Source organism: Lolium perenne, chromosome 7, assembly GCF_019359855.2.
Source record: "Lolium perenne isolate Kyuss_39 chromosome 7, Kyuss_2.0, whole genome shotgun sequence".
Lineage (NCBI taxonomy): Eukaryota > Viridiplantae > Streptophyta > Magnoliopsida > Poales > Poaceae > Lolium > Lolium perenne.
In genome coordinates, this window is record NC_067250.2 from 300,887,000 (window position 1) to 300,903,687 (window position 16,688).

A 16,688-nucleotide genomic window follows, 5' to 3' on the forward strand; every position below is an offset into this window, starting at 1 on the left:
CGCGCCTGCTGGAGCGCCACATTCCTTCCCGCGCGCGCTATATTGGACGTTTTTATGCCGCGCGGCCTATATAGCGCGTATGTTGGAGATGCTCTAACCAATTATCACAGCGCGGCCCGGTGGCAGATCTGGGCTGAAATGACACATTCCAGCCCAGCAACTAAACCAGGCCGAGACTCACTGAGCCCGGCCCAGCGAGATCAGCCCATTCGCCGTCCGTCTCGCCAAGTCTCCTCTGACCTTCTTCCTGCTCACTACGGCTACATCCCATCTTCGATTTCAAACGGCCGTCCTCGCCTCGCCTCCGTCCCGATCCGGCGGGAGCCCAGCCGCGAAACCCTAGCCGCCGCCGCCGCCGGCGAAGTCCCCGAGAGGAGCCCCCGATGTGCGGGTGCGCGGCGGCGATCGCGCGGGCGGTGGTGGACTTCCTCGACGCCGTCCTCGTCGCCTGCTTCCGCTCCTGGTTCCGCCCCGGCCCCGTCGCGGCCCACCGGGTAAGGGAAAACCCTACCTCCCTCGCCCTCCCGCCTCCTCCCACCGCCCTTCGCGTCGAACCGCTCGATCCGGGCTTCGGATCGTGGCAGCTGCCTGCCAAGCGGCGCTGATTGCTTTTGCTGCGTGTGTGTGCAGGATCCACCCGTGCACAGGGATCGGCTCTCGGACGAGGAGAAAGGTATTCCGTCGCCTTCGGCACCCCCTAAATCCTGGATTGTTTCAGCCAGATTTGGGGTTTTTTGCGGCATGGTTTCGTTTGTTGCTAGTGCTTAACCTCGGCGCGTGGTGGCGTTGTTGCAGGTTTTGGAACGAGCAAAGGGTCGGACGAGCATTTGGGAGATGATCGTGGCATCGACAAGCAGCTCAGGCAAGAGGTATGCGACTATGCGTCCGCTAAGCTCCCAGGCGATCTGATGTTCAGTGTTGTGTCACACGACAGTGGGGAATAGTTGTCGCTCGACCTAGGTGGTTAACATTTTGGCTATTTATGCGCTGCCTTTAGCTTTCTCGCTGCGACAAGGAGGTGGTTTAGAGTGAATCTCATATCGTGCCTGCTTTTTCATGATGCGCATTGTGTATGTGGATAGCTTAGACGGACTTCTCACACACACAAAAATGGATAGCTTAGACGGGCAAATTTAAGGTTACAAAGTATTGCCCTCAATCTTCCTGCTGTGGCATAAAAACTCCCATGATAAATGCTTTGGTTAGTGTATATCGTCAACTGTGCACTGCAGATAGTTAGCTGCTGGTTCACTCTACTTCTATGCTAGGAATTGAATGGGATTGTTCTGGAATTTCGTGGAGTGGGTGTGGTATATGGTCAACCATTCTTTTGATATGTTCTGGTAAAATGTACTCCCTCCGTCCTAAAATAACTTGCTCAACTTTGTCTAGATACTGATGCTCAACTTTGTCTAGATATGGATATTACATCCGAGCAAGTTATTTTGGGACAGAGGGGTTAGTAACAATGTAAGATGCTGATACAAGTAGGGAATTGCTGTGCGACTGGTTGTGACAGTAACGTCTTAGTTTGGTCAAGGTTGATGTTCTGATTGTGTACGTGTTACCTTTAGCTTTCCAACGCCTGCAAGGGTACACTACAGTAGCTGTGGCATATATTTTTTCATGAACTTTAGTTACCTTACGTTTTCAAATGACCATAGCGAATAGCTATTAGCTGGTTGGCTGTACTTGTATGCTATGTACTGAGTATGATGGTTCCTATATTCCATTTTTACTGCACATAGCAGTCGTGAGGCTGGGATAGCTAATGTACCCACAGATGTATGTACATTTGCATTGTGGTCAAATATATCCTGTAAAAGTAACTTATTTTGTCTTGTGGCCATTACAATATTTCGATGTTTTCAAGAGTTTATGGCTATGAGTTTGACCATTGAAGTTGCAGATAATAGTTCTGCTTTAAACATTGGAACATACTATGGTTTTAGTTCAGAATTTTTCATAGCTCCTAGTCCTATCTTGTTGGGAAAGCTCACTGTTGCTGATTTCATTATGATTATATTTCACTTCTTAATTTTATCTTATGCATTTGTTTCCTTCTTTTACATTCAGACAGCACATGTCTCATTTTTTATTCCTTGGAAAAGATGTAAATTGATTTTCCATGTTTCTCTTAAATCTACCCAGGCAGATTACCTCAAGTTATGTGGCACAATATCTCAAACCCCGGCTGAACTCCAAAATGCTTCATCTGATATTAATTTGGAAACCGCTAATGAGGTGGGGAAAATATCTGGAATAGGAGCAACATCAGTATCTGAATTTAATTCATCTGAATGGTAATCACTGCCTTAGTGTTCATTAGTGTCTGGAAATCATTTAAAATTATTGTGATTAGACTATATAATAATTGATATTTATGCCAACCTTTCAGCTTCAAATGTGAGGAGGATCATACTTTGATGACTGAAATTGAAGTTTCACGAGTTGAATCAGTTGATTCGGTTCCTCAATCAGTTCTCCGTGAGAAGTCGCCATTTTGGAGCATCAAAAACAGGTTTTCTGGTTCCAATGGTTCACCCTGCCCGACACCTTTGGTTCTAAGTGACGATATGCAGACGCCTGGAACAATTTATACTTCACATACAGGGTCTTCTATGTCTAGAAAGCGTGTGCGCACCCGCAAACAGTTTGTCTATCCTGTCTTGAGACCCATAGAGAACAGGCTTCATCTGATGGAACCGACAGAAGATTCTTTACCAATGCTTCCCTCGAATACGCCTACACAGGTAAATTTGAGAGCAGATTATATCAAGAAACCGCACAAGACCTCTTCAAATTCAGTGGCTAAGGTGGGATTTTCAAAATCTCCACCAATCTGTTTTCCCAATGAGAATGCTCTGTGCCAAGAAAAAGAAACACACTCTCCTGAGGAGTTGAAGTGCCAAATCAGCAGCCCAAAGTCTAATTCGGATGAAAAGCATGCTGCATTGAGCCTGGCTCACTGGCTTAAACCTCCATCCCCAGAAGGTGAGAATCAAGGTGCTGTCCGTTCACCAGCTTCCGACAAATTGCATGATGAGAACGCACCTATGATGAGTACTGTCTTTACATCAGCTTCTGAAATGAACACAGATGTTGAGAATCCAACTCCAGAATTATGCAAGGCATGGGATGGCAACTGCATTCCAAACACAACTACTAAGTACAAGGAGGTATACACTGACCGTTTATAATTTATCTAATGTGTTCCTTAACTCGTGGTTCTATTAGCTAACTATGTTAAGGTATCACTAATGTTAGGATCAGAAGGTCAGCTGGCATGCCACACCATTCGAGGAAAGGTTGCTGAAGGTTCTATCTGATGAACCTAACCCTCCAAGGTTTGTTCCTTTTTAGACATGAAGGAATCCCAACTCTTTGTTCATGTGTGAAGCTACTTACTACAATTAAACTTACATTGTGCATTGATAATATCATGGTTCTAATGTAGGAAACTTGTCAGCGGAAATTCATTCCAAGTCGAGGATGGCAACGGCATTCCGAACACAACCACCAAATATAAGGAGGTATGTATACACTGATCGTTTATCTAATGTGTTCCTTAACTTGTGGCTACATCAACTAACTGTTCGAAGATATCAACTGATGTTAGGATCAAAAGGTCAGCTGGCACGCCACACCATTCGAGGAAAGGTTGTTGAGATTTTCATCTGATGAACTGAACCCACCAAGGTTTGTTCATTTTTAGACATGAACCAACATTTGGCTTTTCTCTTCTTGTCAGCATGAAGCTATTTACTGCTAATATTGTACATTTCACATTGCTAATATCATGATGCTAATGCAGAAAACTTATCAGAGGAAACATGTTCCATGTCGAGGAAACTTGCTAGAGGAGAAAGCTGAATATAAACGTCAGAGATCCCAATCCAAATGGTTATAAATCAAGTCGCCAACTTTTGAAGCTGCACAAAGTTGATTTGGATAACAAACTTGATGCTGTAATTTTTTGTCTTCGCCATGTACCTATCACTTAAACTTTTGCCTTCTCGCTGTTGCGATGTTATATACAAATGGTAGATGCTATAGGTGCTACCCTGATATAAATATCAACTGCTGATAGAGTATTAAAATGTAAGAAACGTTACTTAGCTAGAGTACCATTTTCCCTTTCTCCTGCAGATACAACATTGTTGAACCTTGTTACTGCTCATGCTAAGCAGTGAGCTAAGTAGTGAGTGAGCTCACATTCATTGCATATATCAAACTAATGCACCTGAGTGTCGTTTAGTCTCTTGTTTCGGATAATTTTATTTTTGGCAAAGCAGCCAAATTTGGTTATGAAATTATCATGAATTCATTACGCATCATTGTTCTTATTTTTTACATGTCCAGCTGTGTACCACTCCCTATGTTCAGAGAAACAGCAGTCCTGAGGAACTCTGAAATCTGAACCATAGTTGACTAAACAATTTCCGTTTCCTTATATTTCTTTCTTTTTACACTGGAAAACAGGCATCATGTTCAAAAAGTATTACATACATTCATTTAAAGAATTGTTATACACGCTTGGTCATGTAGAATATCTGGTCGTGCAGAATATCTTCTACATTGATCGTAACTAAAAATATCTCCATTTGTTGTATGCGTATCTCCCTACATTCCTGTATGTAGTGACTCAACGGTCGCCAAGCATCTTTCTGGTGTAGCTGCCGTTGAAGGGTGCACTTCTTGCCCTACTTGGAGCCATCTCTCTGCGAGAATCTCCCCTTCTCCGTCTAAGCCGTCTTCATAGTTTAACAGGACACCAAACAGAATCTTGCCCTAGCAACGCATAATTTGATTTAACCACATAGCGGAAAACACAAACATTGGCTCACTCATGATACAACAACTCACCTTTTCTCGTCTGTAGGATGCTAAAGTTGCCAATGGTTCCTTCGACTTGATCACCTGCCCTGAGTTCTGCTGTAGGTTGATCATCTGGCAACGGTTGCAGCCTCCCATGGACTGTGCATGAACCATCCAAAAAACAAATGAGCAACTCAGCAAGGAGGTTCAATTGTGTTCACAAATTACAAGAATCCCTTCTGTCAATGGGATCTGAGATGAAAAGGACACTTAACAGTAAAATAGGCATCTCCGATGTGAATCCTTCTCCAGTTGTCCTCGTTGTATGGCGTTGACCCAGAGATAACAATGTTGGGGCGAAATCTCATTGCATCAACAATAACCCGTTGCTTGCCATTTCCATTATTACCTAAACAATATTTAGATCAGGTTGTATCAAGAAAATGATGTGGAAGTTCAACTACACATTATGTACTGACTATGTCAAGCAATCACCATTGCAGCTTGCAAGAGCTATCTCGATCATTTGAATGAATAAATAGTCTTTTTGGTCCTTGATCAATAAGTAGGGAACAGGGAAAGAAAATTGCATACTTGAACTAAGCCGACTGTTGAGATCAGAGACACTCTCTTCAGATATTAGTAGCAGTTGCCCTTCATTGACAAAACTAAGTTTGCTTCGAGTATCCCTGCATAGACGGCCGTTCTTGCCAGCATGTGAGCAGGAACGGTTTTTGGAGCTTGAACATCTCATAAAGGTACAATGACGTCCAATAGCTTCACTGAACCACGTGTTTACATTGTCATCATAACTCTCTACCTCGTACCTGAAGCAATTTGCCACAATTAATGACCATTCTAGATCTGAATCTACCTGTAAAACTTGACAGAATATCACCAAATAAAAGATGCAAACCTAAAATAAACCCAAGACTATGTAAATGGAAAGATAGTGGATCATATCATTGTGAAAACTGGTTCAATTTAGAACAGCTGGACAAATATCTGATGATGCAACCATACCTTTGCCCATACACATCTACTTCTGCAGTCAAATGAGTTAGATTCTCCAGAAGAGAAATTTCCAATTTATCCTTGCGTTTGGGAGACTCTATGAAGAGCTTCCCAAGTTCCAGGTTGATCAATGTGCGGATAGAACCCAACTCTGGTACCTGAAGAATATGAAAGCCCGCTAAGACTAGAAATAATGGAAGACAGTGCGTCAAATAATTTAAGCAAGATACAAAAAATTATGTAGTTCTATTTAAGTTTGCTTATGAAATTATTTTATGTTGCTCTGTTCATGTCTAGAATGCAAATCTATCTTCATGTTATGTAATTACGTTATTTGCATGTAAAACAGATTCTCAATAACTAAATGCAAAAGGTAGTGGGCAGTTACAAATCAGGCCTTCAATTGCTTTAAATTTACGTTTTCATCTCTGAGGAGAGAGCGTGCTATCCTTGGAGGATTAATTCACCACAGCTAAACAAATAATTCAGTTACCTTCTTTTGTGTCAAAATTTCACCACCAGATCCTTGGAGGAGCCATTCTCTGTCATATTTTAAACCTAAGAAAAAACAAAAAAGAAACATGATGTATGCATATGGTGAACAAAAATACTGTAGCCAAATGTAATCGTGAAAGATAATCCATTCTACAGGATGTGCACATACCTCCAATGGCCAACGGCCAAATCTGCGCACTAAATCCTTGGCAAGATTTCACGGGATAAATAGTTATGGTCTTCAAGCGAACATCTGGAACAACTTGTTGACTCTGGTTGTCTGCAATTAAAATTTCATATGAAGTACACTGGTAAAAAAACATACTAACAGATAAACAATATCACTAGTTTCATATCATAAAATTATTACCTACTAAGTCAAGCCCATTACTGAATGTTATTGGTTTGGACACAAATGAAGACTGCAGGAACTTCAAAAATCCCTAGAAAAGAAAAGGATATAGAATACTGATGAGTTATTAGAGAGGATCTATGTCATTGGTAAGTTTCGAAGAACTATATGTTCAGTCCTCAAAACAAAGAAAGTGCAAACTTGATAAGAAAATCATACCGCTGCGTCTTCATAAGTGGACATATACCCAAATGATATCCTGACAGCCCCTGTTGGTTTTCCTTTTATTACATCATTATCATCCCAACAAACATGCCCAGCCTAGCAAGCAAGCATGCATTTACGTTATTTAGATGTGGAACAGTTACAATCATATGATTATCATTGTGCTAAGCAGAACGTTGTATGGTGTACCTCAAAATTAGACACTAGATCCGAGTGCGACAAGCCAAGATACTTGGCACAAGCCCCAGGGTTACAGAAGCAACCTGTCTGCAAAACGGCAGAGAGAGAAATCAGCAAAGGGATCAACATGGGTAAAATGTCACTGCAAGGATGCTCCACTACATCATGTAAAAAGACGGCTTGGTTTGTACACTTACACGAAGATGAATTCCTGATAAGGAAGCAAGCTTCTCTACCTCTCGGTATCCAAACCAGGTGCCATCTTCTCTTTTCAAATTGAATGTTATTGTGGGGCTCATCTTCAGATCTGCCACCTAAAACATATGTCATATTTCAGGCAAGAAGTCCAGAACATCATGCTCATAATGTGAGGATCACTCCCTACGATAGAAGAAACTCAACAGCAACAAGAATTTTTAAAAAAGACGATAGGATTACTTGCTTTGATACCTTAGAAGCTTGATGTCCATAGATTATGCAAACTTTTTTGTTGTTTCTGTGCTTCATGTCCAGCATTTTCTTTCTCACATAAGTAGCAAGAGATGCAGTGTGCCTACAGGAGAACAACTGAGTGTTTACAGAGAACATCCAGGACAGAAAATTATGCCCAAACCACCTTTAATATATACCGTGAAATAGCTGAGGTAGTTAGCATGTCAATTATCTTAAACCCATGACGTAGAGAAGCTATGCTCAAGAATGAGATTGTTCCATCCTCAAGAACTTGTTCAACGCTCTTTCTTTTTTTAACAAAGTCGATGTCAGCAATTGAAACAGCTACAGTTCCTAGAATGTCACACCAATTCCAAAACTAAATTAGTACCAAGACATAAGACAAATAGAACACCTAATTAATTAGAGGAGCAAGAAACCTCCACTGAAGTATGTCTTGTTCAGCAAACCAGCAGCCTCTGCAAAACGGAAATATGAAATATTTCATAAAGTTATCTATTGGGAGGAGGATTTCCCGCAACTACGTGAAGATTGTTTTAATAATTCCATTAATGTTATGCTATTTAATGTAGCTTATATCATGAGAAAATACAATACAGCTCTCATGCCAAATTAAAGTGATACATTTTCTTCAAGAAAACGCAAAGGAATGAAACGCAAATTAAAGTGATACATGCTTGTTGCGTACCATTTTTTACAATCAGAGCACCAATACCAGTTGGATAGCCAAATATCTGCAAAGTTTATCAAAATATAACAATTGGTGACATCTCTAGGACCCAGTTTTTCAAGCCAATAATAGGTGCATATATGTTACCTTGTAGAATGAACAGACAACAAAATCAGCAGGATATACATCTAAATTTGGTGGCTCAGTTGCACATCCTTTTGCAGCATCTAACAGAACCATCCATTGACCCCTGATTTCAAGCAATAATTATTGTAAAGATACTGAAGTTCTGCGAGAAGAGGATGACAACATTTGTAAAATAGTGTTGCCTTATCGAAAGCATGGCTGTTATAGTAATCAACCATCTTACTGCTGCTGCGAAGGGAACCCTGCAACTTTTCCTTCCTTGATGAGCTTGACCAAGTTAAGGTTGAATTTCTGTCCCGAGAAGTTGCACTCAGAAGGGAAAGCAAACAGATTCCAATTGTTTCCTATATCACAGAGAGCAAAAAAGTAATGAAAATATGAAATAAGAACCACGCCAGCTTTGCTATTCAGGTACATTAGAGTAAAATTTTAAATTTTCCTTTCGTTGTTGCTTTGCTATTCATTATACTCCCTCTCATCCATAACTTTTTTGCTCACTTTAGTTCAAATTTGAAGTAAAACCCCGACACTTGTTATGGATCAGAGGGAGTAGAATTTTTTTATTTGTTTTCTTGTTCTATGTAATCGCTTACCAGGGTTTGAAGAACAGAGCTTTGTAATCAAATATTCGAGCATTTTACGTACATTGCAAGGTACACAATACTATCTTATAGTGCCAATTAAAGAAATCAAACGCGCAAGAATTCCAGGGACACTGACAAATATGCACCTAGCTTGTGGAAGTTTCACAATCCCATCAGAGCAAAATATCTAAGGATATAGCGGTCAATAAGAAGCTGCATAAAAAATGTAATTCCTAGCTCGCTGATCAACTATTACAATGGAATATAAGATTGTATCATTGTATGTCATGGACGAATGATGCCAGTTAACAATGATGTTAATATGTCAGGTAACTAAAGGAACAAGAAAAGCATACGGAATTTACCTGAAATTGCTGAAAGGTTTCCATTCTGGCAATTATGTGAAAGCGCATCTTCACCTCTTCTTTGGTTTGAGTGTGTTGAGATCTTAAACGAGCTAGGACTTCCATGGTTACTTTCGAGATCACTGTCCTCATTAATATCAACCGCCAATACAGTAGCTCCTTTGCTCAGAGCATATCTATAAATACATTAAGGAAACACAAACTCTACGAGATACCTTATGTCATTGTGAATTTCTCAACTTAAGCACAGAATGCAAACAAACAAGAATCATTCATAAACTTTGAAATTTAAAGAAACAATTGAATGCAGTGACGAAAAGATGTGAAAATGACAGCAATGCAGGTTCTATAAATCTGAGAACATCAAACATATTATATGTACATAAACCATCTATACCATGGTGATATTGTAGGCTGTACTTGCATAGAGATATATGCTTTTAACTAGCCAGGAAGATAAAGATGTAAATCTGACATTAAGCATTTGTATGGAAGGATACTCTCTTATCCCAAGTACACTATTGTGATTTTCCATCGTGTACATGTAACAGCTTTCTCTACTCCAAGGAAAACATTCACCAACAAGTTTCAGAGCCGCTGTTGCCCCGGAGGTGAATATGCATTTGTAGTCTCTCGGAGATGCATTGAAGTATTTCAGCACCTGAGAAGATAACCTTTGGCATCATATAACCACTAAAAGAGCCGATTGAAATTTCTCCCAAGTGCATACAATAGAGCATGGAAGTCTAGGCTCATGGAGGCCTCTATCCCCTGGAGGCCTAGGTGTTCAGGATATGGAGAGGGCTGGGCTTGCGCTTCGGATGCGGTGGCTTTGGTACAGCAGAACGGATGAGGACAGAGCATGGACAGGGCTTGAGCTGCAATTTTCGCGCCAGGAACAGAGCCTGTTCTTTGCCTCGACGCATATGATCGCTGGCGACGGACGCCTTGGGAGATTCTGGGAAGACAGATGGATTGCCGGTCGCTCTGTCAGCCAAATTGCCCCTGAGCTCTACGCTTGTATCCCTAAGAGACGTCGGAAGGCAACCTCCATCAGAGATGGGCTGACCGACCACAGTTGGGCGCGCGACATCCACGGCGTGCTTGGTCTCCAGGAGCTGGGCCAGTACCTTGTGCTCTGGACACAGGTGGAGGCGACTATCCTCACAGACCAACCTGATCAGCTCGTCTGGCGATGGAGCGCAAACGGTGTCTACACGGCAAAGACCTGCTACCGGAGCACATTCCAGGGGTCCAGGGCCTGCCAGGCCTGGAAGCTACTGTGGAGAACTTGGGCGCCTCCGCGCGTCAAATTCTTCCACTGGCTGGCTAACAAGGACCGGTGCTGGACGGCGGAGCGACTACGACGGCGAGGGCTGCAGCACCATCCTCGGTGCCTGCTATGCGACCAAGAGCCCGAGTCCATGCATCACCTCACCTTGGCTTGCCCCTTCTCTAGGCAGGTTTGGTACGACACTCTGTCCTGGCTGCGGCTCCCTTGTCGACCACCTGACAACGAGCTTACCCTCCACGAATGGTGGATCACTGCGAGACAGCACACGCCGAAGCCTATGCGGAAAGGCCTTGCAACCGCAACGCTGCTTGTGCCCTGGTTGATTTGGAAGCACCGAAACTCGTGCGTCTTCGATGGAGAGCAGCCATCCATCCAGAGAGTGAATGACAGGATCAAGGCTGAGGCGGCGCTTTGGGCCAGAGCTGGAGCCCTTGGCCTTCGCGCCGTCTTACCTGTAGACTGGGATGTACACTAGTTTTCTGTTAGTAGCTGGGTGTTCTTCACCCTCCATGGAGGCGTGATCTTGTAACAAACTAATCTTCTTCTTTGCAATGAAAAGAAACGCAATGTCATTGTGTTTTCTCGAAAAAAAATAGAGCATGGTGTTGGCAGTTTGCAGAGGTTTCAACTCTCAAGCACAAAGATGTTGACACATGCAAATTTACCAATACTCCTCTCCAACTTTAGTCGTAGCTTTAGCAATTCATAATCTTAGATGATAAGTTCAGATAGAAATGGAAATAGGACTTGGCTAGGTTCAAGTCTGAAATCTGAAGAAAAATCAATCAGTACCTCATGGCGCGCGGCAGTAACGAGGTCGCTGGCGGCCATGCTCGAATCGCTCTGGCTATCTGACAAACATGTCAAGGGCCACATCCACAGGAATTTACAGCACATGTATCGATAACAAGAAAGAAAAGCAAGGTCTCTCGAGAAGGGGAACTAAGGATACGAGGATTGCCGTAGACATTGGAGGTGAGGTCCTTGACGACATCCGCCATCTGCGGCTCCGAGTACAGCGTCGCGCCGGCGTGGTCCAGGTACACCGTTCCTGCTCCCCCAAAACCAAGCGAAACACAAAATTAAATGGTATAAACTTCCTCCACACACACATACAAAATTGGCATCATAATCGGAGCAAGAATGGTCCTTTCTACAGGGCACGCTAGAACAATCCGGTTTTTATCTCCTGATGAAACGCTCAAAAGTATGAACTTGACAGAACAGTGAACCGGGTGGCACCTTCGAGCCGCTTGAAATCCGCGGCCCGCATCTCGTCGACGCCCCTGGGCGCGTCCGGGTAGCCGTAGTCGGCGCCGAACCGCGCCAGGAACTCCTCCTTGCTCTGATCCATGACCCCCTCTCACTCCCCCTCTCAGCTCAGACCGCGGCCTGAACCCGGAATTGCCCGGTGGATCGGATCAGCTCGAGGAATCGGGACTAGGTGGAGAGTGGAGACGGTGGTGGGTGTCTCCGGCGGGCACTGGGCCGGGTGGGTTGTCGGGGGGAAGTCGGACTACTCGAAGAGAAGAGGATAAAATAGTTGGCGTGTGGCCTCGACGGAGAGAGGTGGCTACGTAATGGCTCACGCACGGATTGACCCCTCCCTCATTGGCTGCCTCCCGCGGTCAATGGAGCTTCGGCAGACGCATCAATGGCGTCACAGTGTTTATCTTCTTCTTTCCTTTGAGATGGAGAGCTCAGGAAGATGGTAAGCAGGTGATGTGGAAGGCCCAGTCAGTCCACCTGAGCGCATTCTGCAAAGGCCCGTGTAGCACACTAGTGGGCTGGAACGTGTAGGCTGGGCGTCAGCTTCCAAAGTGTTTTTTTTTGTCCACGAGCTCGTTTGCAATTTATTATTGCGGCATCCTATCCTAGCTACCACTACTTTTTTTTTAGAAACACACTAGCAGGCGATCATATGCGCCGCGCATACACTTACCCCTATGAACGACACACGCACATCCTATCCCTATGAGCACCTCCGGAAGACTGAGCCGGCGGATTAGATCTTGACATTGACGAAGTCACCACATACGCTTCGTTGTCGATAGGAAAGTCGCCTCCCACTGAATGAATATTTTACCTTTATAAGACACACAGATATCAAATGGAATTTAAACTCTGGTGAGCTGAGGGTACAACCACCCTCCTAACCACCCAACCCCAAGTTGATTCTCTAGGTACCACTACCTAGAGATCGTCCTTCGCGAAAGAAAATATCTCCACACACAAGAGATGTCTGCTTGACACGTTGTTGCCTGCCAAAACCCACCGGCGAGCAGCGACGAGCAACACGAAGAGCCGGGAGGCTCCCAGAACTGCTGGTGGGTCCTGGTCCCTCGGGCGACGGCCCGCAAAATCCGGCACACGTCCCGGGGCATTGCGAGGGCGTGCCACCTGACATATACCTGGTCAGGAAGGTGATGGATTGCTTCAATTAGTTTCCTGCATGGCAGACACGTAAACATTAAATCTGAGCCTCGATCGGCTCTCAGGTTACCCTGTGAATCGGCTCAAAGAGCCGATTGACCCATGGTTCGCATTGGATCTACGATAACATGGGGATCCTGCTTTATCAATACCAAGTTAAATCGATCTACGACAGTCTAAGACTTTCACCGTATAATTGGAACGTCCTACGCGTAGTTGAGCCTGGCAGATACGAAAGATAACATAAAACTAGTCCTAGAAGAGGCCTAAAAACCAACACAGAGTCGATTCCCGGAACAACCCCTCTTGGATCGGCAAACTATACCTCGCGCACTATTGGATCGTTCAACCCGTTTGCAAGGCCTAACCATACGGATATCAAACTAATCCTTGGAGAACAAGGAACAACCATAACAGATCAGATCTACTAAATAAAGACCAAGCAAGATGCTGCCCTTACACCTTAGATAGGTGCAAAGGCAACTAGATATTTAGGGGCAGCATAACTAAGCAAACATATCAGAAAAGTACCGATGTTAGCCCCAAAATATCTATGATAACGGTATTACTCGCCATCAACAAGGCTTCAGTACGAGCAACACAAAACAACGAATAAACTGATACTGCCCAGATCGCAAGATGCGATCTGGGCAGCATGACGCTTACCCGGAAGAAACCCTCGAAACAAGGGGTGGCGATGCGCCTAGATTGTGTTTGTTGTGAACGTGATCGTCCTTCTTTCTCAATAACCCACATATTTATAGTCCGTAGACTTTCTATCTTTGGAATAAACCTAACTGTGTACGAACCAAACTCTATCTCTTAATTCTAAACTGAAACGTGATCTACCATAATGTACAGATATACGGGCAATCTAGCCCAAACTCTCGCACGAGGCCGATTCAGAAACACTTTATGTGTGTATCCTCTAAGCCCATCTCAATCACGGCCCATCTCCTAATTTGGCTAAAATCCGGCGATAACACATGCCCCCCTGGTTTTGGCAATAATAATTCCAAAACCACTCTGTTTTCCTTCATCGGGTTACGCGTTGCAGAGCAGAACCGCTACAGTGCCCTTCCATCATGATGCCTTGCCTTCTCAACTTCTCTGTACTGCACGATTTGACAGTTTTGGCACCGCATCCTCGAAAACCGCCACAGCATTGAATCATCTCCCACTGTATCCCCTTTATTTAACCTCATCCGAGCAGTTTGCCTCCTCATCCTCTTGTTCTGCATTAGCAATCGAAACTCCCCTCCTCTGCAACCATGGACTCCTCCTCTGCCTCCTGCTCTTTGGGTCTCTCCTCCCAATCCTCCTCCTCCCGTGAGCCGACGCCGGAGTACGACCCGATAGCGGCGTACGAGGCCCTCGCCCCACTGTGGTGGGACGAGGCAGATTGGGATTTCGCCGTTAGGTCAGAGGATGACGAATCCTTGACCGACGGGGAGGATAACTTCCAGTTCCTCGTTGACGGGGAGTTGGAGGAAGAGAGCGACGACGACGCTTTCTCCTGGGGTGAGGACATCTCCTCCGACGAAGAGGATGAAACGGAGGACGACACCTCCTCCGATGAATACCCGCCGGCGAAGCGCTTCCGCGCTGGGTCGGAGGACGACGACGACGACGACGAAGAAGAAGAAGCCCCTGCCGACGGCTTCAGCAGCAGCGATGAAGACATCGCCGGCAGCAACGCCGATGGCAGCGAGGACGGCGACGACGAGGGCAGCGACGGCAGCGACGACGCCGGCCCCTAGATTAGGGACTACTAGAATAGGGCTAGTAGTAGTACATTAGGTAGCAGATCTCCCTTTTGTGAGCAATCGGCTCTTATTGTAAAAACCCCTTTTAATCAATGAAGAATGCTTCTATGTCTGATTTTTCCGATTGTCAAAGTAGGTCAACGCACAAAGAGCCGATAGCAACGTATTAGCCTTTTACCATAAAACGCCAGTAAGGCCAGACTCAGTTACCTATTTAGACAGGTCCAAGCGGACATTCCCCAAATTCAAACGGTAACCTGTGACCCTCGTCTAACGGACCAAACTCGGATCTCCAATTGCCCATCGAACAGATTCAACTCGCGGCAACGCGAATCCCAGATCTCCAACCGCGCAGATTCATCTCCGCCAGCGAATCAGATGGCGGAATCGTCCAACGCCAACGCAACGGTCTCTGGCCTGAAGGTAATCTTTAACTGCCCCTCGCCATCCGAGCATAGTGTTAGAACTAATAGCAAACATCTGAATTAATGCCTTATTCCACCATTAATTTTAGGTATCAGACATTCTGTTGCCGCATCCTTCTCTTCCAAACTCTCTTTGTCTTGGCCCCCGTACTGTCGAGAGTCCTGCCCATCTGATTTCTTGCGAGGCCCATAGGATCCCCTTCGTGAACCAGAATTTAGATCTAACTTCTTGGGCCGACTGCTTACGAGTCTGGCCTAACCCTCCTGAAGATTGGGTTTCCTAGTACAGTAGAGTATCCAAAACTTACCAATCCAAATGGGAAACCACAGGAATAGCCGATGCTCTGTCCTTATCATTGTCTCCCCTTGAGAAGCATGAAAACCTTCTAAAAACCATCAGCTACTTCTGGTCTGATGCTCTGAACTGCTTCATGTTTGGTCACGGCCCCATGACACCAACTCTGCTAGATGTGGTAATGATCACCGCCCTAGACGTTACATCCCCCAGCCCCTTTGCTTTTATGCTGCCAAGGGTCCCTTTCAAACTCTCTTCCAAAACAGAGTGCACAAACTGGGGTGCTTACCTTCGACGCCACATGACAAATAAAGGCTCTGTAACAGAGAAAGAACACACGGCCTTCCTAAATTTCTGGTTGGAACACTTCATATTCTGTGGCCCTTCACTTGCTCCGACCAAGAATTATCTTCCCTTGGCCTATGAACTTGCCAGAGGCACCCAGCTTGGTATCGGCAAACTGTTCCTTGGAGAGGTCTATCGATATCTCCAACTAATGTCCGTCAAATTATCTTCCCAAAAAGCAGTCAAAACAGGAGGTCCCTGGTGGTTTATTCAGCTATGGGCTCAGCTGTATTTCCAGAACCATATCCCAAACTTCCCACTTTTGGCCACTTGCACCTTTCCAGATGCTAACGGGAAGCAGATCCGATGCACTAGCTACGGCCAAGCCTTGTATAGCCTTCCAGGTAGTAAACTGATCCCCAAGGAAGCATCAAAGTGGTTCAGCAATTTCTTCCAAGGCCTGGACAATCCTCTCTTCTTTCCTTACACGGAATCTGAAAATTTTGAAAACCCAGTCTCCTTCAGGCTAGACAGCTTTGCCGATGACGCCAGCACCCGGCAATTGTATTCCACCATGATCCGTCCCTGCTTCCTTCCAGTTGGCATGAGCACATCAAACAGAATAATCAAACCTGGTTATGAGTCCTATCAGCCGGTCGTAGCAGCCCGACAATTTGGTCTTGGGCAGGTGTCTCCACATTTCTTCCTCCACCACTTAACAGAGAGCAGAGCTGACTTGCCCGATCTCCTCACCGGTCAGAGGTGTTACTCTTTCTTTGATGCTCTAGCCATCCCAGTCCCTAACAACCTCTCTTTCACCTCGTCAACCGATGGTTTTGAGACCTGGTGGTCAATGTGGAAAACTCATGCCTTCAGTAGAGCTCGGG

At 44.8% G+C, this 16,688-nt stretch overlaps 2 protein-coding genes across 4 annotated transcripts; one reads left to right on the forward strand and one right to left on the reverse strand.

Annotated features, from left to right (window-relative positions):
* The first annotated feature begins 249 nt into the window (after window positions 1–249).
* On the forward strand, window positions 250–4,257 carry LOC127312016 (protein JASON). Of its 3 annotated transcripts, none has more exons than XM_051342498.2 (10): window positions 251–494; window positions 631–673; window positions 796–869; window positions 2,152–2,303; window positions 2,399–3,006; window positions 3,100–3,179; window positions 3,268–3,347; window positions 3,458–3,533; window positions 3,620–3,699; window positions 3,815–4,257. In XM_051342498.2, the coding sequence occupies exons 1-10, from the start codon at window positions 384–386 to the stop codon at window positions 3,858–3,860; spliced, it is 1,350 nt and encodes a 449-aa protein (XP_051198458.1). In that variant the 5' UTR covers window positions 251–383; the 3' UTR covers window positions 3,861–4,257. The 3 variants fall into 3 exon arrangements, with proteins under 3 accessions (XP_051198457.1, XP_051198458.1, XP_051198459.1); XM_051342499.2 differs by having other exon boundaries at window positions 252–494; window positions 2,399–2,994; XM_051342497.2 differs by having other exon boundaries at window positions 250–494; window positions 2,399–3,179.
* A 170-nt stretch (window positions 4,258–4,427) lies between these two features.
* Window positions 4,428–12,278, reverse strand: LOC127312014 (molybdenum cofactor sulfurase). Its single transcript, XM_051342495.2, has 22 exons — window positions 11,840–12,278; window positions 11,550–11,648; window positions 11,390–11,448; window positions 9,804–9,964; window positions 9,304–9,479; window positions 8,578–8,698; window positions 8,355–8,457; window positions 8,226–8,271; window positions 7,957–7,995; window positions 7,714–7,870; window positions 7,535–7,637; window positions 7,282–7,398; window positions 7,094–7,171; window positions 6,899–7,000; window positions 6,698–6,770; window positions 6,497–6,607; window positions 6,326–6,390; window positions 5,842–5,990; window positions 5,413–5,645; window positions 5,094–5,227; window positions 4,867–4,977; window positions 4,428–4,791 (listed from the first exon to the last, which is right to left on the reverse strand). The coding sequence occupies exons 1-22, from the start codon at window positions 11,949–11,951 to the stop codon at window positions 4,624–4,626; spliced, it is 2,517 nt and encodes an 838-aa protein (XP_051198455.1). The 5' UTR covers window positions 11,952–12,278; the 3' UTR covers window positions 4,428–4,623.
* Window positions 12,279–16,688: the final 4,410 nt, after the last annotated feature.

Bases quoted from the DNA above. Each gene is read 5' to 3' on its own strand.
- LOC127312014 (XM_051342495.2), bottom strand. From the start codon at position 11,951: ATGGATCAGAGCAAGGAGGAGTTCCTGGCGCGGTTCGGCGCCGACTAC. The intron at 6,771-6,898 runs GTATGATTTTCT...TTTCTTTTCTAG, and splicing joins CCACTTATGAAGACGCAGCG to GGATTTTTGAAGTTCCTGCA. The intron at 4,792-4,866 runs GTGAGTTGTTGT...ATGCGTTGCTAG, and splicing joins CATCCTACAGACGAGAAAAG to GGCAAGATTCTGTTTGGTGT.
- LOC127312016 (XM_051342497.2), top strand. From the start codon at position 384: ATGTGCGGGTGCGCGGCGGCGATCGCGCGGGCGGTGGTGGACTTCCTC. The intron at 870-2,151 runs GTATGCGACTAT...AAATCTACCCAG, and splicing joins ACAAGCAGCTCAGGCAAGAG to GCAGATTACCTCAAGTTATG. The intron at 3,180-3,267 runs GTATACACTGAC...CACTAATGTTAG, and splicing joins CAACTACTAAGTACAAGGAG to GATCAGAAGGTCAGCTGGCA.